Here is a 27,678-nt window from a genome sequence, read left to right as displayed (position 1 = left end):
AGTTTGCATTTTTACAATATACCACTGCATTCCACAAAACAATAGAAGCAAGTTCCGTCAAACCATCTTTCTCTTTTGATCTAGGCACAGGAAAAAATAGATTTTAAATGCTCCCAGGTTTCAACTTAATTTATGTTTAATATGGGATATAAATCCCATTCATAAATAAATAAATAGAAACTCTGAATGTTGAGCACCTGATTCTCATAACATGATGTCTGTTTTAGTCGCCCTGTACCAGGAGAAAAAAAATCTCTGCACGAATATAACACATGCTAAGGTATCCCTATAACCAGAGCCTCCAATTTTATTATTTATTGCAACTTTACCTATGAAAAGTTATTCTGTTATTATATTTCCTCTGTGTACATCCCTGTGCTGCACAAGCTGGCATGTTTGAAAATATGAGGTTAAATAAAAATGCTACCAACAATGTAGAAGAACAATGTGGATGCAGCAGCTCATAGGTTTGTTTGCTTTGTTTTGAGTGTAATGGAAAGACGGCTGTGCAGGGAAGAGAAAACAGAGTGTAACCTAATTGGCTTCAGATTTCTGATATCATGTTGTCTCCTGTTCTCAGTCAAACCTCCTTGTTGGCCACAGAGTCTTAAAGACATTTGTTCTGCTTCCTGGTTCACTCTCCTGTTAGTCTTTCCATATTTCATTATTTTAGCCAAGATTGTAATCCAGAGATGCCAAGTTACCGCGTTCCAGGCTGGAGACATTTTGGCTAGTCCTGGCTTTGAATTTACATACCAAAGCAGTGTGGGAGTTGTATTGCCTTATCCTGCCCATTGAGATCTGTGCTGCAAGTCCCAGAATGCACCATGATTGGGTAGTTAGGAATCCAAGACTGTCCCAAAATCTCCAGCCTGGACCTGGGTAACTTGGAATCTCTGATAATCTTTGTCTTATACTTTTATTTGGGTTTTAGGGAGATGAAGAAGGGGTAGAGGAGATATAAAACTATCTCATTCCCTTGTAATTAAGCCTCGGGGAGCTTCATTTTATAAATTTATTAGGGGTGCTAAACTCAGGTCTTTTTTCAGGGGGTCCTTGGGGGGGGGTTTACTGAATACATTACTAACATTGACCCATTGTCCCCAAGTATTAATGAAAGAGCTCACACTCTGCACAGCAATTCTGCCTTTTCATCTTTTCAAAGAGTCTGTGGCTGTTTCCAGGAGGGTCTGGCTACTGTGGGGTAGGTCCCTCAGTGATCACCCCATCCCTGTCCTGGCATTTGAGTACTAGCACTTTTTTTTGCTAGAAATAATTCACTGGCTAAACTCAATACAACTTATCTCTCCCTGGATGCAGTAGAGGAGTGCTCAAGCACATACTGCACCCACAGAACTGGCACCTATGCTTTTACATGATCTTTATTCAAACTTTCTTTTTCCTGTGCTTAAGAAGTAAATAGAGTCCAGCAGAGCTGCCAAGTTACCCATTCTAAGAGGGAGACTTTTTGGCACGACCTAGTTTTAAACTTACACCCCTAAGCACTGTAGTATTTGTAGTCCAGGACCAGTCAAAAAAGTTTCCCACTTGGTAGCAATGGTCCAGGCTTAGGAGCCGACTTTTCAGAATTATTGGGATGCTAAACCGAATGGAAATTATCTCTTCCTGGACACAGGCAAGGAATTTGTTCAATACGGGGGGTGCTGAAGCACCCACAACATCCACAGAGCTGTCTTCTATGAGTCCAGGGCCAAAAATAAGGATCGTGTATCTTTGCTGATTATCATCTAGCTGATTCTAGGTCCTTTTTTCTCCCCCACCCTCTCAATTTTGGGTCCGCTCCATAGGCATAGTATGCCTGCTCAGAATAGGCCCCTGTCATATTGGGAGGACAGAGGGAGTCTAATTCTGCACCAATACCCAAATCATTTAAAGGGCATCTGCCCTCTAAACTATACCTATGATCTTCTTCCCCCTCCCTGATTCTGCCAAATCTTGATCCTGGATGCAGAAGGCAGAGGAGTACTTCTCATCTTGTCCCCATCCTCCACCAAGGAGGAGTGGCCTAGTGGTCAGAGCACTGGTCTTTACATCCAGAGATGCCCAGTTCAATTCCCACTGCTGCTGCTTGTGATCTTGGGCAAGTCACTTAACCCACGTTTTGTGATCAGGGTGGTTATGACTGTTTCAGTGCTATAGCATGGTCTAATGCCTGATTGAGAGCTGTGGAGGATTAAGTAGTGCGTTAGGTATTCCATTAATTGTTGTGCTACTAGTCCCTCCATTGTTTTGGTCAGCAGTGGTATTGATGCCACTGGTCTGTAATTAGTGAGTTCACTGATCTTCTGGTGGCGTTTTTAGGGATTGGAGTGAGTATGATGTTGCCCTTGTCAGAAGGGAAATGGCCTTTTGAGAACATGTGTTCTATTCAGTGGCGTAGCTACATGGGGGGCCTTGGCCCCCGTAGATTTGGCCCTGGACACCCCTGCCGACAACCCTCTCGATTCCCCTCCCGCCGCCAACCCTCCCCAGCCGTTGCCTACCTTTGCTGGTGGGGGACCCCAACCCCCGCCAGCCGAGGTCCTCTTCTTCCGGCGCAAGGCTTCATTCTGTTTCTGAATCTGACATCCTGCACGTCAGACTCAGAAACAGAATGAAGCCTTGCGCTGGAAGAAGAGGGCCTTGGCTGGCGGGGGTTGGGGTCCCCCGCTAGCAAAGGTAGGCGGCGGCGGGGGAGGGTTGACGGCAAGAGGGGGGTCAAAGTTGGTGGTGGCAGTGGGGGGAGGGTTGGCAATGGTGGGGGGGGGGGCTAAAAGCCCATCTCTTCTCCCTTGCTCCCTACTCAAAGCCCATCTCTTCTCCCTTGCTTTTGGCACCTAACCACCTTCCCTATCCTTGATACCTACACTGACTACATAGTTTGTAACCTTTAGATTGTAAGCTCTCTTGAGCAGGGACTGTCCTTCCCCATCTTAACTTGTACAGCGCTGCGTAACCCTGGCAGCGCTATAGAAATGCTAAGTAGTAGTAGTAGTAGTAGTAGTAAAATGTACCCCTCACCTTGGGCTCTGGACCCCCCTCCCGCCGAAGTCTTGCTACGCCCCTGGTTCTATGTGTTCAGTTAAGCGTTTGATGAACCAATCTGGTGGGTTTTCCATCATGTAGTTTGGGCAGCTGTCTAGTAGGCAATTGGCATGTGCATATTTTGTCAGTAGTGCTGTAACTGAGCTGGTTGTTGGTATCTTAAATGAAGACCAGATTCTGTCTGCCTTGATGTGGTCCTCATTGATTTCACATTCATGTGGGAAATCTATGAGTGATGTTTGTGTTGCAGCTAGGTTTGCTCTTATTTTTATAATTCTTTCTTCAAAATGTTGTGCGAGCTTGTCTGCTGTTGGTTTTTCATTTGACGTTAGCAGAGCTTGTGTGTTCAGTACATTTTTCATTATTTCATATTTTTTTCGTGTTTATCTCTTCTTGGCACATATATGTGCTGTAATGTTCCACTTTGACTTATGTGGTGTGTTTGTACTTGTTTAGGGCTTTCCTCCATGTGGTTTTGTTCATGTCTGATTTGGTTTTGGATCATTTGGATCATTACAGTTTCCTGCACAGTTTTTTCATCATCTATTGAACTTTGGGGCCCCCTCCCAAACTTCTGCCCTGGTCCCCTGCATGTTCAACACTGGCCCTGCTCCCTCCTCTGTTTACTTCTTTTACTACATCGCTGTCTTTCTCTCTTCCTCTCCTGAATATCCAAATTGAGTCCTTGTCCTTCTGCCTTCTCCTAGCCTCACTCAGTCCTAGAGGGAGGGGAAGTGAAGGGAAAGCCAGGCTCAGACTAACCTCTGTTACATAGTAACATAGTAACATAGTAGATGACGGCAGAAAAAGACCTGCACGGTCCATCCAGTCTGCCCAACAAGATAAACTCATATGTGCTAGTTTTTTGTGTATACCTTACCTTAATTTGTACCTGTCTTTTTCAGGGCACAGACCGTATAAGTCCGCCCAGTACTATCCCCGCCTGCCAACCACCAGCCCCGCCTCCCACCACCAACTCTGGCACAGACCGTATAAGTCTACCCAGCACTATCCCCGCCTCCCAACCACCAGCCCTGGCACAGACCGAATAAGTCTGCCAGCACTAGCCCCGCCTCCCAACCGTCTCTGCCACCCATTCAAGGCTAAGCTCCTGAGGATCCCTTCATTCTAAACAGGATTCCTTTATGTTTATGCCACGCATGTTTGAATTCCGTTACCGTTTTCCTGTCCACCACCTCCCGCGGGAGGGCATTCCAAGCATCCACCACCCTCTCCGTGAAAAAATACTTCCTGACATTTTTCTTAAGTCTGCCCCCCTTCAATCTCATTTCATGCCCTCTCGTTCTACCCGCCTTCCCATCTCCGGAAAAGGTTCGTTTTGCGGATTAATACCTTTCAAATATTTGAACGTCTGTATCATATCACCCGTGTTTCTCCTTTCCTCCAGGGTATACATGTCCAGGTCAGCAAGTCTCTCTTCATACGTCTTGTAATGTAAATTATGTTGTACCACATAAGTACATAAGTATTGACACACTGGGACAGACCAAAGGTCCATCAAGCCCAGCATCCTGTTTACAACAGTGGCCAATCCAGGTCACAAATACCTGGCAAGATCCTGAAAAAGTTCAATACATTTTATGCTGTTTATCCCAGAAATAAGCAGTGGATTTTCTCAAGTCAATTTAATAATGGTCTATGGACTTTTTCTTTAGGAAGCTGTCCAGACCTTTTTTAAACCCTGCTAAGCGAACCGCCTTTACCACATTCTCTGGCACTCACTAAAAAGGTTCCTCCTTTCCATACCATGATCCTCTAATTTTACTATTTTTTCCTGCTTTCCAAAAGGTTCCCCTAGTTTTTGCTTTTCCTGCCCTTAGCCTATCTAATCTAATCAGACTAATCTCAGCATTTAGACCGCTTTATCCCCAACAAATAGGGTACAAAGCGGATTACAGTAATACAAGAAAAATAACATCAGCAAGTATACACCAAAGATAATTCAAGTATTTTCCCAGACATTTAAAGAGGATTGTAGCCTGAAAATAAGCAGTTCTCTTCCCTTTCCAAAACATCAAAATCCAAAGCTATGTTGGTCATTCTGAAAAAGCTGAGGAGGCTTCCCCTTCAAAAAATGTGGACTTTCTTAACACTCTTGGTACTTTAGTGGAGTTAGCACAATATATAAATTCCACACACAGACAAAAATGGTAATAGAATTCAACAAAGTTTTGGGATAAACAAAGAGGATCCCTTAATGGCAAGAAGATGGCAACAAAGCATTGAGGTAACTTGTATGAACAGTGATTTAGCCCAAAACAGCAGTGAAATGATTATAGTATGCTTCTGGAAGGTATGGGGGAGATAACAGTTATAACCCTAAATCATTTTCTGAGCTGACTGGATAAACTATTTTGGTCTTTATGTGCCATAATTTGGGGCCCTGTTTACTAAGGCACATTAGCGTTTTTAACATGCCTACAATTAGCGTAGGCGCCTATAGGACTATTGTAGGCGCGTACATTGTTAACACGCGTATATGGTTAACGCACGTTAAAAATGCTAACACGCCTGTAATGCGGCTTAGTAAACAGTGCCTTTAGTGTTATAACTAATTATGCACAATTGCTCTATGGCAAGGAGGAAATAAACACTTCATATATTAATTTAGGGGTTCTTTTACAAAGCGGCGATAAGCCTACAGTGGAGTTACCGCTCACTAATCCAGAACTACTGCTTGCCCAGTGTGGCCACCAGCGGTAGTTCCAGCTCCAGTGTGTGCCGTTTTTTTTTTCAGTGTGTGCACCGAAAAAAAAGGGTTTCTAGTGTGGTGCTAACCTAGCAGTAATCGGGCATCGCTGCGCACTGCCCAGTTACCACTGGGTTACCACAGGAGCCCTTACCACCACCTCAGTTGATGATGGTAAGTGCTCCCTGCCGCATGGCCATTCTTTTTTTTTGGGGGGGGGGGCTTTTTACCTGCTGCAGTAAAAAGGGCCCTGTCATGCAGGAAAAACAGCCCCCACCGCTACCACAGAATCATAGAAACTATTATAAATAATAAAATTACTGAGCACATAGTAATAGGAGAGAATCAGCATGAATTTAGACAAGGAAAATCGATCCTCACCAATTTACTTAGGGTTTTTTTTTTTTACTAAGGCACACTAGAGTTTTTAGCACACACTAACAATAGGCGTGCACTAAACGCTAGAGACGCCAATGTATTCCTATGGGCATGTCTAGCATTTAGCATGCGCCTATTTTTAACGCATGCTAAAAACACTAATGCACCCTAGTGAAGACCCCCTTAATTTCTTTGAAGGCACGAATAAATATGTGGATAAAAGGTGAGCCAGTTGTTATAGTGTGTCTACATTTTCAGAAAGCTTTTGACAAAGCCCCTCATCAGAAACCTCTGAGAATAAATAAATAATGGTTCTATCTTTGGCCAGTTTAACCGGATAAGGACTGAATATCGGTACTTATTCATTTAAGTGCTTGCTGCCCCCACATATACCCAGATAATTAATGCCAGTACCCGGCTAAGGCCTGGCATTGAGATCTAGGCATAATTTTTTCTGCAGTGGTCCTTGTTTAAAAAAACGATGACTGCCACTGCCAGAATATTGACACCGTGAACGCTAACTGAGCCAATAACAGAACAACTCTGTCAGACTGGATTCCATGCATCTCTAGGAATTACATTTTTTTAGATAAATTAGCTCCTATAACTTAAATCTTTCTGTCTTAAAAAAAAGTCTCTGCCAACTCTTAAGTTGATTGGAAAGTGATGTTTAGAGAGATGGAAATTCCCATGTCCTAAACTCTTTAGCTACTTTGTGCAAAGGTACTGGTGCTGGCCTAGAACAGAAACATTTTACTCCCAAATGTTTTAAAAGCTCATGGTAAAGAGAGTCAGTGAGTTGAAGAACATAATAGCTTTGTTCATTACTGCGACTGTAACCTTTCTCTACTTATCATTTTGCAGTGATGGCAAACAGAGATTTAATATAAGTAATTGGATGGCTTTGCTTAAAAGAAATTCTATTCTATTCTCTGCATTTATATCCTGCTTATAATAGTTGCATGTATTGGACCATATAATTATCATTTGCAGAGCCTGGTAGTTGTATGGATGGGAAGACTATATAGGCGGTATGGTCTTTATCTGCCATCATTTGCTATGTTTATCAATAAGAGAATAAGGAAAGTGGGAGCAGCGTGAAAATGACTTCATATGCTTACGGATATTAAAGATGGTATCTGAAGACTGTGCCATAGTTTCTCTTTTATTGGAAGTTTTATCAGTACGACTGTTATCCTAAATTCAGTACAGCTTGCTCTGTATCATTTTCGAGTGCGTCAGTTGCAATGGTCTGTATGAAAGCAGTAAAAGCAAACCTTTGTGTCTTTGTATACATGTAGCCCATGGATATATCAGTTGCTAATTCTGTCTGTGCATCTACTTCTCTTCCTAGTTTTCATCTTTTATTTATTCATATGAGGGCAGATTTTAGAAAAAATGTATCAATAGAAATCAAACAAAATAAAACATGGAAAAGAAAATAAGATGATACCTTTTTTATTGGACATAACTTAATACATTTCTTGATTAGCTTTCAAAGGTTGCCCTTCTTCATCAGATCGGAAATAAGCAAATGTGGTAGCAGATAGTATATATAAGTGATATATATATACTATCTATATACTATCTGCTACCATATTTGCTTATTTCCGATCTGATGAAGAAGGGCAACCTTCGAAAGCTAATCAAGAAATGTATTAAGTTATGTCCAATAAAAAAGGTATCATCTTATTTTCTTTTCCATGTTTTATTTTGTTTGATTTCTATTGATAACCTTAAGAGTGGACTAACACGGCTACCACACCTCTCTAGAAAAAATGTACGAATCCAAATTGACGCATTTTAGGTCAGGACTTGTCAATTTCCACTAGTATTTTAGAAAAGGATCTGCTGCCATAGAGCCTTTTCTAATCTACATGCAGGAATGGACATGTATAGGACAGCTACATGCAGCAGTAGCCATTTTGCTGGACAATTTTCCGAATGCTAGAAAAATGCATTGGTTTGCCCATTCCTAGAAAAGCCCAATTTAGACCCTATTGTCCAAATCATTATTGTCCTGTGTCAAAAGTCTTACAAAAAGTTGTATTTCATCAACTCACCTCCTACACAGATAAGATCTTTACCTTACATCCTAAGCAATCTGGCTTTACAGTACTGAAACTGTAATGACAGCAATGCTTAGTGAGATTTACAGCTACTTTGATCAACAGAATAGTTCTGGCTTTCTCCCTTGACCTTAGTGCAACCTTTGATCTCATCAGTCACTCACTGCTACTCTCCCTTCACTCTCATCATCATCTCAAATCCTCCACCTCCTTGTGATTTTTCTATATTTTCAATAATACAGGTTTTCTCTTTATTATTATTATTATAAGCTGAACTTATATCTGTGTGTGATGCCAGTGTTATCCAAGCACCACAGTCGACTATGGCCAGCGTTTCGAACCCTCTTCAGGGTCCATGGCGGGTCTCATTCAGTGTTTTGGCGTCCAACAGCATATTTTCTGCATCTCTCTAGAATAAGAAAAAAAAAAACCAAAGAGAAAACCTGTATTATTGAAAATATAGAAAAATCACAAGGAGGTGGAGGATTTGAGACGATGATAAGAGTGAATGCTCCCGGATAAAGTAGGCAGTGCCACATTAGAGGGTGCTCTTTTGAGGTATTTTCCTCCAATGTTCCTCCCCTTTGCTTCTGGTGAATTGCTAGATGCAAAAGATATGATTTGAAGTCAACTGTTATAAACCGATAAGTTGAGAAGAGGATTATTGAATTTGCACACTGACTAATAAGCCAGAGATGGTTTCTCTCATTATGTGGGTAGGTGTGTTGGTCATAGGTACATAAAAGAAAAAGAGGACATTTCCCTAAAAATAAAAAATCCTGTAGGACATATCTGAAGATGTCCAAAAAGAAGACATATGGTAACCCTACCCTGGACCACCCTATCACTATCTGAATAGTGCAAGGGCGATCAGAGCAGATATTCAGTTGCACTTAACCAGATAGTACCTCTGAATAGGGCCAGCCAGGCTTCCATAGGGTGGGTAGCAAATATTAAGATTTAACTAGGCATAAACATCTCCTGCTCAGTTAAATCATTTCAAATATTAGCCCAAACTCTTTTGCCTTGTTTCAAATTTCCATACCTCATAGGCTCCATTTGCAGATGAAACTGCAGGATAGTGTTCCAGGTTAGAACATATGATCCAAGAGTGTTAACAAAGGTTCCTGGGATAAAAGATGTTTATCGTGCTACGTATCATGACAGAGCATTTTCTGTAAAGACTGCAATTCCATACTCCTTTGCCTGGTGAGTTACAGGCAGAACAAGATCTGAGGCAGTTAAAAAATAATTTTAATACTTATTTATGTGAGGAGTGGGTTTATGGTATTTGTGTTTTTATACATTTGTATTATGATTTTAACCCATAGTGTACACTGCAAGGAACATTATTTTGGATATTGTGGTATGAGCAATAAACATTAGGTTCTCCAAATACTGTATTTAAAGAAGATTTAACCTGTGGAGCCTTCCCTTTAAGGTCCTGAAATAAGTTATAGATGCTATACTATACTGTATCTAATCAGTAACCTTCTAACCCACAAAGCTGAGGTAAAATATAAGGAAACAAAACACATTTTGAATCCTGTGCCATTTGTCCCCATGTATTACTGAGGGAGGGAGGGGGAATGAAGGGGGAAGGGAAAGGCAAAGCCAATCCAAATAACCTTTCCCTGAGAAAGAAATGATATGAAGCAGCCCAATGCAAACAGCCCCTAATGGGCTCTGTTTCTGTTGGAGGCTGTAGTTATTTGTCTCGCATCAGCTCAAAGTAGATATATTGGAGTTAATGCCAAGTGGTAATAAGTTGTTTTCTGTGATGAATTGCACCTCTGAGATATACTGGCCAGAATTTTATAGTCTGCTTGCACGCAGATACACACAAGGTCTCTGGAAGAAACAGCATCTGAAAGTGAAGCAATCTACCAGACCACAGTGTGCAGTGCGGGCTCTGCTTTTTTTTTCTTCTCCTTTTGGCTTCTTGTTTTAAGATTATTATTGCAGCCAGTTTATCTGGTTGCAGCATGGCGCGTTGCCATAATCCCTGCTAATATTTTAGTTTTACTGTACTTATTTCACTCTAACGTTGAGGACTAGAGGCGCCCTGATTCACTTGCAATTGTATATCTGTGAACAAATTTCAAAGCCCTGGATTTTTTTCTGTGTAAATTCTTATTCTTCAGAGTTGCTCAGTTATAAGAGTAATGGTGGATGACCAGATAAATGTGAAGCAGACTGTCCAAGTAGACAGAAGAAAGGCTAAAGAGGTTAGGGCTCTTCAGCTTGGAAAAGAGACGGATGGGAGGAGATAGGATTGAGGTCTACAAAACCCTGAGTGGTGTAGAACAAGTAGAAGTAAATTGATTTTTTTACTCGTACCAAAAGTACAAAGACTAGGGGATGCTTGAGGAAGTTACATGGAAATACTTTTAAAACAAATAGGAGGAAATATTTTTTCACTTGACAAATAGTTAAGCTCTGGAACTCTTTGCCAGAGGATGTGGTAACAGTGGTTAGTGTATCTGGGTTTAAAAAAGGTTTGGACAAATTCCTGGAGGAAAAGTCCGTAGTCTGCTATTGAGACAGACATGGGAAGCAACTGCTTGCCCTGGGACTTGTAGTATGGAGTGTTGGGTTTCTGCCAGGTATTTGTGACTTGGCTTGGCCACTGTTTGGAAAACAGGATACTGGGCTAGATGGACCATTGGTCTGACCCTTATAAAAATATGAGAAAAAGGTCTCTCAAAATCTCAGGTCAATATTCAGCCAGCAGTGATGAGTATTTTTTTTTTAATGCTGATTGCCATAAGCTTGATTAGATCTGGATATTCATTGCTGGTTCATATCTGGCTACTGTCACTGAATAGCTGTGTCATAGGCAATGGCCAGAAGTTATGCAGTTACAGAGGTATTCAGCATTGTACCTGCATAACTAACCAAAGCTAGGACTGCTATTTAAGGGTCCTGCTTGGCACTTGTCCAGTTAGCACAGAATATTGCTGGTGCCTGCAGAACTTCTTGCTCTGTCCAGATTTCACCCCGGCACCGCCCGGATTGTGCTGGGGCAGTCAAAGTCAATGTTCAGCACTGCTGCTAAATATTAGCAGACAGCCAGCTGACCACTAAGGTAGGGGGCACTGCTGTACTCAGGGAGGGCAAGAGGCAGGACTGACCAAAGGGAATTGCCGCTGCATCTGCCAAGTGGGAACCTTCATTCTGCTCCAGTAATGGGGGTGGGAAGGGACTTCACAGCCCTAAACAGGTCTGATGTTACCAGCAACAAACGTGTACTGGCATTCTCTGGATTCAACAGTACATTGGGCATCTGAGGGTAATTATATTTAGGTGCCCATTTTATAGAGGAAAATAGGCACCTACTTTCCTTTATAGAATACTAGCATAGCTGGGTAGATATGTGTGCATACGTTTAGGTGCTCAGTTATGTCACTCATAGAGCTGGTGTGTGCACCTGTGTTTGGTAACATGCATGTAACTGACAATATTCTGTATGTAACACGTGTAAAAGTGAACATCCCACCTATGTTCTGCCCAGATACTTTCCATATGTATGGCCTACTGTTAACTACGCACTATGTAAGAACCGTTCATATTTTCAGGTAGAAATTTTGCATACACGCACATATGTGAACACATGCATGTGATATTCTAGTAATTTATGCACCTACTTTTCTTTATAGAATACTAATGCAGACTTACAACTAAGATGTGAGCACTTATACCAGCCCTATAGCTGTGAACTTGAACATGCATTAATTATAGCATTCTATAAATTATGTGCATACTTGAGTGAGCCAACCATATGCCCAAACTCTGCCCACACACACGCCCACCGGCAAAGCACATACCATCAAATCATAAGTACATAAGTAATGCCATACTGGGAAAAGACCAAAGGTCCATCGAGCCCAGCATCCTGTCCCCGACAGCGGCCAATCCGGTCCTGCAGAAGAATCTCCAGAAAAAAATCTCTTTTCCAAGATCGCTGCGCTAAAGCGCGACACAACTTTAATTAATTATTTATTTATTTTTAACGCTGTGAGGAAAGCAGAGGCAAAAGAGGTAAATAAAAACACTCCGGAGGCTCAGATAAGTGGGAAAGGCAGGGAAAGGCGAACCAATGTGCCTGCATCCACTGAGTGGGAAAGGACAGGGAAAAGCAAGCTAATATGTCCACATCCACGGGGGCATGGGTAAGGCAGGGAAAGGGCTGACCTATGTGCCTTCAAAGTGAAGCTGCTGTAGCCTCTAACACCCCGGCTAACAACTGGCAAGCCAGGAGCCACCCCCAGGCAGATTTTTGATGGAGCTCGAAGAAGCTGCAGCCACCCTGCTTGGGGAGATAGAGAATACTGAAGAGGTAGTGGAGCTAGCTGGCCATGAGGCACTGTGAAAAGTTGAGTGCTCTCTATCTCCCCCTGCTGGTTGATGGACACAACCCATACGTAATGGCTTCATCTGCTATGACTAAAGGAAAGAAAATTATCATGGTAAGAACCTAATTTTCCCATTCTACTGCGTTCTGTAGTGCCTAAATGTTTGAGCAGGGATTGTGGAAAACCTGCATGAACAGTATTACAGTAATCAATGTGAGACATCACAAGAGTGTGAAGAGAGGAAAAATCAAGAATGTTCTGAAGCGAATTAATACAACAAAGAAACTTTAGAAATGTTGCTTCTGAAATGTGAGGCTGGAATCAAGCACACCTAAGTAGCTGAAAGAGGTCACTGGAGTTACTGGGATATCAAAAAGATGGAGCGGTGACTGTGGTTGTGAAAGTTTGCTGGAGATCCAGTATTCTATTGTCTTTTCAGTATTGAGCACTAAATTGTGTTTTAAAAGCCAATTAGCTACTATGGAAAGCCATTGTTGTAATAGACAGGTGGGGTAATATGTCTTCTTGCTACCTACAACTAGGCAGCTCCTTGTAGGATAACTTCCTTAACATGCAGGCTGATATTCAAAGGAAGCTGTGTTCACCAGCCCGATACTATAAGTATAGTGAAGGGGCAGAGGGAGGGTGGTACGCAGTGGTGTGCTGGAGCTGGCTCGCACTGGCTTGCAAGACCTGGTTGTTAATTTTTCACAGATTTTGCAAGCCGGTTGTTAAATGCAGGGCTCCCTCCTGCTCCCTGTTTGCCTCTCCTCCTCCGAGCCTCAGGGCCCCGGCACATACCTGGCTTAAATCATCCTGGTGGTCTAGTGGATTCTTCAGGGCAGAAAAGATCCCCAGTCTTTCCTGCCTGCTGCCGGCACTGACCCTCTTGCTGCTGCATCGCTGTTTAAAAATGTCTGCTGAGACTTCCAGCGGCGGTCTCGCGAGACTTCCACTGAAGTCTTGTGAGGCTGCCATTGTCAGTCTCGGCAGCCATTTTAAAGAAGATGCGACAGCAAGATGGTCAGCACCGGCAGCTGGCAGGAAAGTCTGGGTATCTTTCCTGCCCAGAAGACTCCACTAGACCACCAGGGTGGCTTCAGGTATGTGCCAGGAGGGCACCCTGCGGCTCTGGGGACCGGGAGGTCTGGAATAGGTAGGTCTTTATTGTTGAATTTTTATTTAATCTCACTTAGATTTTCAAACATACCGGCTTGTGCATAGGGATATACACAGAGGAAGTATAATAACGGAATAACTTTTCATAGATAGAATAGTAACTTGTTATAAATCATAATCAGTGTGTCATTTGGAGGGGCTGGTTATAGGGATACCCTAGCACGTGTTATATTTGTGCAGACACTATTTTTTTTTCTCCTGGTAAAGGGCCACTAAAACAGACATCATGTTATGATAATCAGGTGCTCAACATTCAGAGTTTCTATCTATCTATTTACTTATTTATGGCATTTTATTCCACATTAAACATTAATTAGATTGGAACCTGGGAGCATTTAAAATCTTTTTGTTTCCTGTGCCTACAGAAAGAAAAAAAAAAGATGGTGTGTGAGAACTTGCTCCTTTTGCTTTGTGGAATGTAGTTGTAATGGTATATCATAAAAATGCACTTGCCTTTTTTTTATTACTACTATTTCACAGAGAAGGTATTGATTAATGAGTAAAGGGTTTCCTTCAGCAGAACTGTCCGAGTCAGTCTAAATGTGCCAGCATTGTCCAGTTCAGCACACTACTAGTAGCCAAGTTCATGCAAAGTTAATTATGTTCAGTGGAAAATAAATCTGTTGGCTCAGGGTGTTTGCTATGTGAATATTCAATCACTGTTTCATTATCAAAATTTGAACTTCAGCTTGACGACCTTCTTTGGTTTCTTTGATCCAAGCTATTTACTCAGGCAGGAATGAGTTCTCAAACTGAAGGTCTAGATCCTAAAGATTTTTTTGGATGGGTCTCAGGATGAGAAGCCTCAGAGAGAAATTCCAAAGTGCAAGCTGAACAGCTGGGCAGTAGTTTGTGAAAGCTTTTAATCATGCACCATGATATATATATGGCTATGAACATAGCATTTGATTTGGGCTATAAAGATTTGTTGTTTAATGGGGGTCTTATGGTTTAATGGGAGCTCTGACATGAGGGGCGGAAGGAAAGAGAAAGTAATGCAATGTCCCCCCCCCCCCCCCCAGTCCACCTCTGCGCCCCTACCCCCCTCTCCAATTGTAAGGCGGGGAGAGAGTCTGTTGTTAAACATTTACCAGCACACCACTGATGGTACTACAAGACTATTTGTTTGGATTATCTGGATAAATGTAAGAAGAGGGAGTAGACTGCACCAGGCATCATTTACAACCTAAAGACAAAGATAGGGGCAGGGGGGCAGACTAGATGGTCCATGCTGGTCTTTATCTGCTATCATTTACTATATTACAATGAAGCCCTTAAACGAGCTACAGTTGACCTTGGACAAGATCTCTTTCTCTTCCCCATCCTGCTCTGCAACTTCAGTGGGGAAAAGGGGGTGTGAAAGGTCTCAGTTGCTGGCTCTGAAATTTGGGGGATGGCTCCTTAATTCAAAGAAAATTTGTTGAGGCCTTCACTATCATATGTACCAAGAAGTACTGGGGGTCCAGAAAAAATGGGTCCTACATAGTTTCAAAATACTTTGCAACTGTTTGGTATGACCTTTGAAAATACATTAGTATGATGTTTTGTTTTTTTTTTATTAGTTGATTCATAGTTTGTGTTCAAAGTGTCCTCCTTCAGCCTTGACACATTCATGAAGTCTTTGACACCACTGAGTTGCTGGCTCAATGAATTCTGGGGTTTCATTTAAAGCTCAACTGTTTTCCGAGCTTGATGTGCTGGAGCTCCATCTTGTTGAATAATAAACTACTCAGAAATGTCTCAAATTTCAGGCAGAAGGCAAAAAGCTCATATTTGTCAAATATAATCCCCAAGGGAGTACAGCTAATTCGAGATTGTACTAGGCCTTCAAAGTACTTTAGGATCATATGCCAATATCTTTGTATGACAGGGCACTCCCATAAACAGTGATAGAGTGTGCCCGCCCGCTGCCGGCACTTGGAACAGAGCGGGTCAGGTACCCCTCCCATCTTGAACACCTTTGGTCATGTAAGCTCTGTGTAAAATTCGAAATTGACATTCCCGCAGACTTGCGTTCACAGAGATCTCAGGTATATGGGACACTAACTTTGTATAATCTAAAACCAAACTGGGTCTCTGCATATCTCGTGCCCAGCGGGCAGTGATTACTGCTTTATGTTGCTGCGGGCCCACTACCCCTAATAGTTTGTGCAGGCTTGATATTGAGAGCTGTTTCCCAGGGATCGCCGTAAAAAACTCCCTTATCTTCCTCCCATGCCCACTATTCAACTGTTCTATGTTTAGAGACCTAACATAATGCGCTAGTTGCAGATATGCAAATAACTTTTGTGACATTCTAGTAGTACTTCATAGGCAACAAGCACAAAGAGCAATAATGGAACTCCAAAGACCTTTTCAGTTCTTTTTTTGTACATTGTGAATGTAACCATAAGACCACAGACCCTCCATAGCTTTTGGTATCCACTTTGTTGGCTTATGGAGGGTAGTTGGGAGAGGGAGGGGGTTTCCTAATTTACTAATTTTAACCTTGATGGGTCTTATATCAAATATGGGTAGAGGGGGGATTTCGACTTTTGCTTCTGGTGGAGTTTTTACTATGTAAAATTTTTTTATTTAATGCTTTCAATGTCATGCTTCAGCTCTAGGTAATGGGATCAAGGGTGAATATTAAAAAAAATGTTTTGAGGATATAAGCTTATATTTCTTATGGGCACCATTGTATATGTTAGAGATTTTGTACTTTTTCATTTTTTGCAGTTTCTGGTGCTTGTCTTTGGCATTTATTTTGAGTCATCAATAAAATTGTTGCAACATAAATATGTATTTTATTCAAACACAGTTCTCTGTTCTACTTGTGCACTGTCTTGACCTTTTGTAGTCCTCTGCACTAAAATATTCAAACAGACTCAGGGATTTTCAAGCAAGGCCTTCTGGGGGAGAAAACAATATATCTTTAATCCCTTTATTTATGGTAATGAAACAGTTTCACAAGGGCTTGTTCTCAAAGACTTTGGGCTACATTTACTAAAGCTCACTACCATGATAGAAAGTGCTAACACTGCTAACAAACAATCGTAGTAAATAAATCCCATTGCATAAAATGGGGCCTATGGTAATTAATGAACATGAATGTGTTAGTGTGTGGTAATGCAGTAGTGCCTTTAGTAAATCTAGCCCTTTTTCTGTTCTTTAGAAATACATATAACTAATGCCATACTGGGAAAAGACCAATGGTCCATCGAGCCCAGCATCCTGTCCACGTCAGCGGCCAATCCAGGCCAAGGGCACCTGGCAAGCTTCCCAAACGTACATTCTAAACATGTTATTTCTGGAATTGTGGATTTTTCCCAAGTCCATTTAGTAGCGGTTTATGGACTTGTCCTTTAGGAAACCGTCTAACCCCTTTTTAAACTGCCAAGCTAACCGCCTTCACCACGTTCTCCGGCAACGAATTCCAGAGCTTAATTACACGTTGGGTGAAGAAACATTTCCTCCGATTTGTTTTAAATTTACTACAATGTAGTTTCATCGCATGCTCCCTAGTCCTAGTATTTTTGGAAAGCGTGAACAGACGCTTCACATCCACCTGTTCCATTCCATTCATTATTTTATATACCTCTATCATGTCTCCCCTCAGCCGTCTCCTCTCCAAGCTGAAAAGCCCTAGCCTCCTTAGTCTTTCTTCATAGGGAAGTCGTCCCATCACCGCTATCATTTTAGTCGCCCTTCGCTGCACCTTTTCCAATTCCACTATATCTTTCTTGAGATGCGGCGACCAGAATTGAACACAATACTCAAGGTGCGGTCGCACCATGGAGCGATATAACGGCATTATAACATCCTCACACCTGTTTTCCATACCTTGCCTAATAATACCCAACATTCTATTCGCTTTCCTAGCCGCAGCAGCACACTGAGCAGAAGGTTTCAGCGTGTTATCGACGACGACACCCAGATCCCTTTCTTGGTCCGTAACTCCTAACGTGGAACCTTGCATGACGTAGCTATAATTCGGGTTCTTTTTTCCCACATGCATCACCTTGCACTTGCTCACATTAAACGTCATCTGCCATTTAGCCGCCCAGTCTCGTAAGGTCCTTCTGTAATTTTTCACAATCCTGTCGCGAGTTAACGACTTTGAATAACTTTGTGTCATCCGCAAATGTAATTACCTCGCTGGTCACTCCCATCTCTAGGTCATTTATAAATATATTAACATAGGCTATATTAATTCACAGAAGAATGAGTAGCCTATTTACATCTGATAACTGTTGGTGGTCTTGAATTAGCACTTACACGCTCCTCTTCCTATACCTGCCCCCCCCCCCCCCGCTGCTGCCTCTCATCTTCTTCCTTCCCTAAATTCCTCGTCTGCTGCTCTTGCTTCTCCTCTCCTCTCTTTACTATATTCCCTGACTCTTCTAACTCCCTTTCTCCTGCTTCTTTTCCATCTCCTCTTTCCTCCTCTCTTCTCCACTCCACCACTATTTCATCACTTTAGTGCTACTTGATTTACATAGTAACAGGGCCCGTGCATGAGTAGTGGGCACCCTAGGGTACCCATCAGCCTTATGCACCCTCCCCAATTAACTTTCAGACCCCTAATCTCCCTCAAGACTTCATGCTTTTAAATAAATGAGTAAATGAGCTATTTGATAATTGCCCATCCTTCCTACAGGAAAAATACATATTGATGTTTCTTTGAGTTTGGCTGTCGCAATCTATTTTGCTATGACTGCAACTGCTTTTTGTTGCCCACTCCCCACCTCAGAAGCTGCTGTCCTAGGTCACTGCCTAGTTGGTTGGGCCAGCCCTGCACAGTGATGTACAATTTGACATGAGACAGTCTCTTTCCTGTAGAGCTTTTGAGTGAGAGAGTCAAGGGTAAAGATTTAAAGGTAACCTCAAAAGGTAGGTTTTTGAAATAAACCTGAACTTGAATAAGATCAAAGAGGGAGCATGACATATTAACTCACAGTCTATTCCAAGTATACAGTGCAACAAATGTCAAAAGCATGGCGCTGGGTGTTGACAGTAGAAGAGAAAGGGCATAGATAAGAGTGACTTGCACGATGAGCAAAGTTCACAAGGAGGGTTGTATAGAAAGATAGAAGAGAGGAGATAGTGGGGAGCTTCAGAATGAACAGTATGTGGAAAAAGATAAGGAGGCAGTGCAGTCATTTGAAAAGGTAAAATGTATGGAGGCAGGACTTTTGGATGCCCAAATAGTGGTGCTTAAAAGTCCAGCTCAACTCACTCCCTTTCTGCAGTGGTGGAACTCATGACTTCTGGGTGCCCAAAACACTGCTCTTAGGTTCCTCTGCTAAAGAATCCCAACCAAGTTATGTCTAACAATATAATTAAAGTTGCGAGTTCCACCACCACCTCCTGTGCTGCAGGAGGTTAGTGCATTGAGCTGGACTTAGATACAACCATATGAGCCCCCAAATGAAAAAGAGAAAATTGCAGTGCTCGAATGGTCAGGAGAGAGACCGCTTGATTCACATGAAAGGGAGAGACCACTTTCATCAGGAATAATAGAATAGTGTGAAGAGGGACAGCATCAACCAAAAAGGACAGGTAAAAATTTGTAATTCAGACACACTTCTGGCAGAACAAATGGCCATCAAGGTGACCAGGTTAAGATCCTACTGCAGCAGAGTGGACGCCAAATGTACTTAATACCGCACAAAAAATGCACAATATTCACCCGCACCACCAGAAGAACCCATGGACTTTGCCCTGGAAAGATGAAAGAGCTTTCATTCAGACCTTCAGGAAAGTTAGTGCCAAGCCCTGTTCCAGGCCCCTCTGCAAAAACAACAAAATAACAGGTACCTCTGCCTGCCAGGAGTAAACCTCATGCTCCATGCACCAGAACTCAAAAACATGCCAGACTTGGACATACGCCATGGACACAGACTGTCTCCGAGCCTTAAACAGACTTGAAATGACCAAAGCAGAGTAGCCCTTGTTCCTCAAACAACCCCTTTTCAAGGGCCAGGCCAGAAGGAATCTCCTGGTCTGGATGGTATTCATCCCAGAGTACTGACAGAATAAAAATGAACTTGCGTAACTATTGTTAGTAATATGTAATTTATCTTTAAAATCGAGCCTGGAACTGGAAGATTTGAGGGTGGCCAATGTAACGCCGATTTTTAAAAAAGGTTCCAGAGGAGATCCGGGAAATTATAGACCGGCGAGCCTGATGTCGGTCCCTGGCAAAAAGGTAGAGACTATTATAAAGAACAAAATTACAGAGCATATTCAAAAGCATGGATTAATGAGACAAAGCCAACATGGATTTAGTGAAGGAAAATCTTGTCTCACCAATCTATTACATTTCTTTGAAGTGGTGAATAAGCATGTGGATATAGGCGAGCTGGTTTATTGTGTATCTGGATTTTCAAAAGGTGTTTGACAAAGCACCTCATGAAAGACTCTAGAGGAAACTGGAAAGTTATGGCATATGAGGTAGTGTCCTATTGTGGATTAAAAACTGGTTAAAAGATAGAAACAGAGAGTAAGGTTAAATGGTCAGTATTCTTAATGGCGAAGGGTAGATAGTAGGGTTCCCCAGGGGTCTGTGCTGGGACTGCTGCTTTTTAACATATTCATAAATGATCTAGAGATGAGAGTAACTAGTGAGGTAATTAAATTTGCTGACAACACAAAGTTATTCAAAGTCGTTAAATTGAGAGAGGATTGTGAAAAATTACAAGAGGACCTTACAAGACTGGGAGACTGGGTGTCTAAATGGTAGATGACATTTAATGTGAGCAAGTGCAAAATGATGCAGGTGGGAAAGAGGAACCCGAATTATAGCTATGTAATGCAAAGTTCCACGTTAGGAGTCACCGACCACAAAAGGGCTCTAGGTGTCGTCGTTGATGATACGTTGAAACCCTCTGCTCAGTGTGCAGCGGCGGCTAAGAAAGCAAATAGAATGCTAGGTATTATTAGAAAAGGAATGGAAAACAAAAATGAGGACATTATAATGTCTTTGTATCGCTCCATGGTGCAACCGCATCTCGAATATTGTGTTCAATTCTGGTCGCCACATCTCAAAACAGATTATAGTGGAATTAGAAAAGGTACAGAGAAGGGAGACGAAAATGATAAAGGGGATGGGAAGATTTCCTTATGAGGAAAGGCTGAAGCAGTTAGGGCTCTTCAGCTTGCAGAAAAGACAGCTGAGGGGAGATATGATAGAGGTCTATAAAGTAATGAGTGGAGTGGAACAGGTAGATGTGAATTGCTTGTTTACTCTTTCCAAAAATACTAGGACTAGGGGACACGCGATGATGCTACAAAGTAAATTTAAAACAAATTTGAGGAAAGTTTTCTTCATTCAACATGTAATTAAACTCTGGAATTCGTTGCCAGAGAATGTAGTAAAAGCAGTTAGCTTAGCGGGGTTTGAAAAAAGTTTGGCTGTCTTCCTAAAGGAAAAGTCCATAGACTATTATTAAAATGGACTTGGGCGAAATTCACTGCTTATCTCAAGCAGCATAAAATGTATTGTACTTTTTTGGGATCTTGGCAGGTACTTGTGACCTGGATTGGCCACCGTTAGAAACAGGATGCTGGGCTTGATGGACCTTCGGTCTGTCCCAGTATGGCAATACTTATGTTCTTATGTAATTATGACTGCACTCCAGAATATCCTGTTGTGGGAAACACATAAAGAGGTTCTTGCAGCAGGATTGCACTACTGCATTGATTCCTGCTGAACCAAACTCCTTCTGGCAACTGAAGAATAGGGAACACTATGCATTCCAGCACAACATCAGGTTAAAGCATGGAGGGGCCCGGGGATCCAGGAGCTAGAAGGCTGAGCAGCTCAACATCCACTCCTCTGAGTCCAAGGCATTCTGAATGAGAAAATTCATCTGCACATTCTCCATCCCAGCAATGTGCATCACCGAAATAGCTGAAAGATGAACCTCCACCCATCTGCAAAGCCAGCTGGTTGCCAGTGCCACCACTACACTCTGGCTTCCCCTTTGCTTGTTGATGTAAGCCACTGCCAGTGGCATTGTTACCACCTGAGCTGCCTTCTACCTCAATAGGGGACGGAACCATTGCAATGCTAAATGAATATCTTGCTAAGACTCCTTTGAAGAGTCCCAGAAAGTGGAAGATAAGTATTAAACTCCTGGGATTGAGTGAAGTGAACACGAGGGCCCTTCCCCAAGGTATCACCTCCAGGGTTACAGCCATGGACCCGAGCTGATAAAGGTAGACCCAGGCCCAAGGGGCCTCATGTGCACACAGTGCTGGAACTGCAGTTTAAGCATGCATTCCATGGGAAAAAACATGGCCCCCTGTCAGGTGTTGAAGCGCACTCCAAAGTTCTCCAGGTTCTGAAAGGGCATCTGCGGTCTCTTGGCATAATTCACCACCCAGCTGAACAGATCACTACTGCTGCTAGAGGTAGAGAAATACTGAAGGGTTCTAGGCTTCACTAGCCCTTCCACTCTTCCAGTGATGCAATTGGAAGAGTTCACCCTCTCTATCTCCACTGTTCTGGACTGGTCTAGCAGAATGAAAATGAAGAGGGGGTTATGTGATCGTAGCAACACAGGTGAAAGGTAGCTTAATTTTTGACAGGAATGACAGATGCTGTAAGGAGCAATAATCAAAGCTGGAAGTGATGATAGAATGGAAAATGGTTCTAATCTAATGGCCAGGACCCTACCAAGGCTTTGTAGCGTTGCCGTGCACCAGGAGCAAATACGGAGAAGTGCACAAATCACTCCCTGCCCATTAAAGGCTGCTAGAAAAAGTATGCCTCAATGTTGCCGCCACCCCCCCCCCCCCAAAAAAAAAAAAAAACGTACGTCTCAATGTTGCCCCCCCCCCCCCCCCCCCCCCCCCAAAAAAAAAAAAGTTCTGGCTAGACTCCTGTAGACTACTCTCGCTGGCAGGTGGAGTAGGACGCTAGTTGGTGAGCTGCTCAGTGTGCAACTTTAGCTTAGCATAGTCCTGCTGGTAGTTTATCGAAAAAGGACTACGCTGCTCCTCGCCATCTTTTTTCCTTGTCTATATTGTCCTGCTATTCCTCCTCTTTCCACCTGTCCCACTTCCTTCACTGCACTCTTACTCTTCTCCTATATACCAGCCCCTCCCTCGTGTTCAAGCAGCAGTAAAAAGGTGAGCACATGGCTGTTATCTGCTGCCTTCCACCGCTAATTGGCTCTGCCACTAGAGTACAACCAATCAGGTGTGAGAGGCAGGGAATAACCAGCAGCCAGTGTTACTCGCTGATCTCCAACAGCATTGAAAGATAGAGAGAACGTTGGCTACCTCTGACCCGCCCCCTGTCCTGTGCAAAAGCACACACTCTGTTATCAAAGAGTTGCGTTTCGTGCCATCACTTACCCTATTGGTTCCAGAGAAAACATAATCGGCTCCTGACTTTCTGATTGGCTATTGTCAGAGGGCGTTCCCCAAGGTGGCAGGATGTCACGTGTCTGATCGGAACACAGTGGTTGCTCGGGCTGATTATTTAGCCTGATTTGTGCTGTTTTCTGGTGCTGTAGTAGTAGTGGATCGGAGCGTGGTACACCATTGCCTTTGTTGTAATCGCTTCCTACAACAGAGACCGACATGCCCTATCTCCTGATAAGCACGCAGATCCGTATGGTGAGTGGGACATTTCTTTTTGCTGTGAAGTCAGGTTATATGTCTCTGATGCGTGATGCTGTCTGTGACTGTCTCATGTTTTTGTGCATGCTGTCTCCAGGGTTTTTTTAAATTTATTTTCTGGTTATATTGACTGCGCTTCGCATGATTGGGTGTAGGATGGATTGAAAAAGCATTGTATAGAAATGCTAAAAATAAGCCAAATGTGAATACAGTTTCTCTAATAATTTCTCATACACACATGAGAAAAAAAATCAATTAAACATCTGTTACTTAATGTTATTCTTGTTTTGCTATTCAAGAAAATTGCCATACTGCATTACATTGCCCATTGGAATGCAGAAATTCAGGAGCTGTATTGTTAGCTGTACACAACTTATGAAGTCATGCTGAATTTGAAAGGCTTATAATAGAGAAGAGAAGTGTATTGCTTTCAGTTTTTCTCTGGAATAAGAGTAGGTGATAAAAAGCCTCTAACTGGTGGTAAGGAAGGAAAGCCTTAGATTTTGTGTTAGGTTATGTAGACGTCTTGCTTGCCAGTTCTTTCAAAGCAAACCACATTTCTAGTATCTTGTTCGTGGAAGAAACCGTAATGCACAGGAGTAGGCATAGTAATTTATAGTTTTGGGGAGTTTGTTATTTAATTGTATGTATTAATTTTAACATTTATACCCCACATTATCCCCTTCATGCTCGAATTTGATATGAGAAATGACAATGTATGCCTTCTTAGTTGTAGTTTGAGGCAAATTACACTTGGAGAGAGTAGGTATTTTCTATGCTTGAAGTATCCACAGTTTACATGGGTTCAATATAGATTGACCATTGAGGTTTTGGGGATGTGTAAGCACCCTGAGCAGCCACAGAGCTGGCATCTAATATTTTAGATAATTAACATGGGGTATCGGAGGGTGAAATAACTTGCCCTAGGTCCCAAGGAGACTGTCATCCCACTTCTCTTGAATTAATTATTTCCTTAATTATCATCTATTTGATTTCTCTGATGTAAGGCATCCATCTAAAGCATCTGCAAGAGGCTCCATGGGCATTTGTAGCCACTTGAATATTCTAGAAGTTATGACAGAAGCCTTGAATGTAGGTCTAAGGAAGAACTTGGAGTGCTTTCATGGAATCTATAAAAATCATGCCTCCACTGTGTGTCAGCTGGTTGACAGTGTATTTAATTTCCAGAGTGACTGGTATATGGTTTGGGCCCTTACCTCTGGACCCATGAGTTTGATTTGAATAGGATCCCTTCTAATTTGGAAGGCTTGCAATACAAGTTATTTTTTGTATCGGAACCCAATAAAAGACCTCTTAAGTTGAAAAAAACAAAAAAGGGGATTTTCCTACCCAGAAGCTCTTGTAATATCCCCTGTGATAGTAGTATGTTACCTGTAAAAAGATCTTTACGGTAAACAAATTCTATAATTTGTAAATCCTTTTGCAGGTCTTTAAAGTAGAAGGTGGAGCAGGGATGGTAATGCCTAAGCAAGAAAAGTGGGAATTTGACTCCTGATAACCCCTGCATATTAAATACTGAGTTCCAGATAGCCTTCAGTGGAACCAGACATATGTGCCTTGAACCTAAGTTGATAAGGGAACTCTCTCCAGTCCCCCCCCCCCCCCCCACACTTTTTCAGAGATTGAATAGGGATTCAACCAGGCCTTTTTCAAGCGAACCCAGTGAATCAATGGATCCTCTCCATAATGTTCTCTCATAGCCTTTAAGACCTGCCACCTGGTAATGTTGATACAAATTCAGGATTCCCAGTCCCCTTTAGGTCTTTGTAAAGAAGCCAGCCTTATCTTTGCCCTTTTTCTCTTTGCCAAATAAAGTCTCTAAACATTCCCTCCCAAATTCAAAATTGCCCCTTAGGTAACTGAATAGGAAGCTGGGAGAAAAGGAATAAAAATTTAGGGAGAACCATCATTTGAAGGACTGCCACCTTTCCCCATCAGGACAGAGGCAGAGAGCCACCTCGCCAGGTCCCCTCTTATTTGTTCTGTGAGTTTACTATAGTTCAACTAAAAAAGATCTTTTAACTGAGCTGTAATGTGTATACTTAGGTATCAGAATCCCTTATGGGCAGGTGTTGAAGTACTCCCAAGGAGGCATTAAAACCTAGCGTTTTGTTTTTATCTATATTCACCTTGAATCTTGAAACCTTTCCATACTTATCCATCTCCAGTAGTAGTGCAGGAGCAGAGCTAGTGGGATCCCTCATAAATATTAAAGTATTGTCTGCGTATAATAACACTTTATGATCATCATCACCCCCCCCCCCCCCCACACACACACACACACACCTCTATCAGGGAAATAGCCTCTAACCCTATCCGCAAATGGTTCTATGGCCAGTGCAAAGAGTAGGGGAAACATGGGACACCCCTGCCTTGTTCTTCATCCCAACACAAATTATTCTGATTTAATCCCATTAACCACTATAGAGCTGGAGGGATGAACATAAAGTGCTTTGACTCAAGTCCCAAAATTGTCTCCTCCCCAACACCACCTGATTTAGAACCTCAAATAAAAATTTCACTCAGCTCTATCAAATGCCTTCTCCATGTCGATGGTTTACATATAACAGCAGGATTCTTACTACTATAAATGTTATCTCCGAGATGATGTCCCTTCTCAAAACCTGTTTGATCATGATGAATTGTCTGTGGTAAAATGTTTTGTAATCTGTTAGTTAAAATCTTCACAAACATTTTCATGTCATTATTGAGCAGGGCAACTGGCGCATTTGAAGGGGTTTGTCCCTGGCTTGTGAAGGACAGCTGCTACATTTGCCTTGTTCATAGAAGGGGAGAGCCATGTGACACTACATTAAACATCTTCGCCAGTACGTCAGAAACCTCACTTCCTAAAATAATACAATATTCACATGGCAACCCATCTTCCCCTGGGGAGGTGTTGTAGTACTTGTTCTACTTCCTGATGGGAGTTTAAATGTTGCTGGTCCGCTAAATTCACAGTGGGAAGTGACATTCTGATGAATATAATTGTTTGTAAAATGAACAAAACTCTTTTGCAGTGACTGCATGGAAAGTCTTAATACTCCCATCCGCCCCCACAACCTTACCAATCCACCTCTCATTCTGCTGTTGTCTTAATTGCCAAGCTAACAGCTTCCCCATCCTATTCCCAAATTCTTAAAAACTCCCTTCTAGTTGTTTTAATCAAAAATTCTATTTTACCCACATCCAGCAAGTCTAATTTATGTTTAAGATCTTTTTAACTTGTCTTATCTTTGGTTGGTTGTTCCTCGTGTAATCTCTGAGCAATTTGCTCCAAGAGGCATTGGCGGGATTTAGCCCTTTCCCTTTTACCTTTTGCCACTAGCTGAATAAGAATGCTTCTCTTAAAGGCTTTCCCCACTTCCCACAAAATTCCATCATTCACCATACTGTTATCATTGGAAGAAAGATATTCTAGCCATTTCTCCCTGAGCTGAGCCTGCACCTTTGGATTAGTCTGCAAATTCAAATTTGAGATCACTATGGATAGGAGAGTGATCCCGCTCCATCTACCCAGTGATTTATTTATTTTGTTAAATCTGTAAACAGTTAATCTATTCTTGAGTATGAGTGATTATTTTCCAGAGTAATATGTAAATTCCTTATCTACTGGATGAAACACTCACCAAAGATAGTCCAGGCAGTGGTTTTTGTTTTTTTTTAGGATGGAACCTAAGTTTTTACCCTCCTTGCTCTCTTCCCTTCCCCCCCCTCTGGAAGACCTATCCCCTTTACCCAAGGTGCAATTCATATCCTGGCCCACTATAAGATCCCCCTCCGCTTTCCCACTAATTGCTTTCAATGCCTTCTGCTAAAAATTCCCTTTGGGACCTGTAGGAGCATACAGGTTGACCAGCGTAAACCGCCATTTGTGGATACGCCCCTTTACTTAGACCCCCTACCCTGATTGTCTCCGCCCTTGTCTTCTACAATTAGTGAGAGATATTTCTTAAATAAGAGCTGTTCCTCTCTGTGTAGAACCTGCCAAGGAAAAGTATAACCTACCCCACTCTCCCTCATCCTCCCAGGGTGATGCCTATGAAAACTAATCATTCATGTCTTACATGAGTGTCTCTTTAGGATTTGGTGGTCTTCATATATGCCAGAGTTGCTGCTGTAAAAAAAAAAACACTGTCCTCTGTGTACAGCAGAATTGAAACATTTTTTCGTATTTATTAATTTTAACAATAAACATACTTCCAAGATATATACTTGAGTAAACAAATCAAGTTGTCAGAACAAATTTATGCAAGAAATACATAAAGAAAGAAATTTAAAAAATCTGAACTACTACTCCAGTCCTCAA

The 27,678-nt window shown here is 42.1% G+C and overlaps 1 protein-coding gene across 1 annotated transcript in view; it reads left to right on the top strand.

The window, feature by feature from the left end:
* The first annotated feature begins 23,143 nt into the window (after positions 1 to 23,143).
* GCHFR (GTP cyclohydrolase I feedback regulator) overlaps positions 23,144 to 27,678 on the top strand; it is a 32,913-nt gene continuing 28,378 nt past the window's right edge. Inside the window, exon 1 of the mRNA XM_030215203.1 lies at positions 23,144 to 23,345. Within this exon, the coding sequence (XP_030071063.1) occupies positions 23,310 to 23,345 (36 nt within the window). The 5' untranslated portion in view covers positions 23,144 to 23,309. The remainder of the gene's footprint in view (positions 23,346 to 27,678) is intronic.

The sequence above is a fragment of the Microcaecilia unicolor genome, chromosome 9 (genome assembly GCF_901765095.1).
Source record: "Microcaecilia unicolor chromosome 9, aMicUni1.1, whole genome shotgun sequence".
Taxonomy (NCBI): Eukaryota; Metazoa; Chordata; class Amphibia; order Gymnophiona; family Siphonopidae; genus Microcaecilia; species Microcaecilia unicolor.
This window is presented reverse-complemented; position numbering and strand designations above follow the sequence as displayed.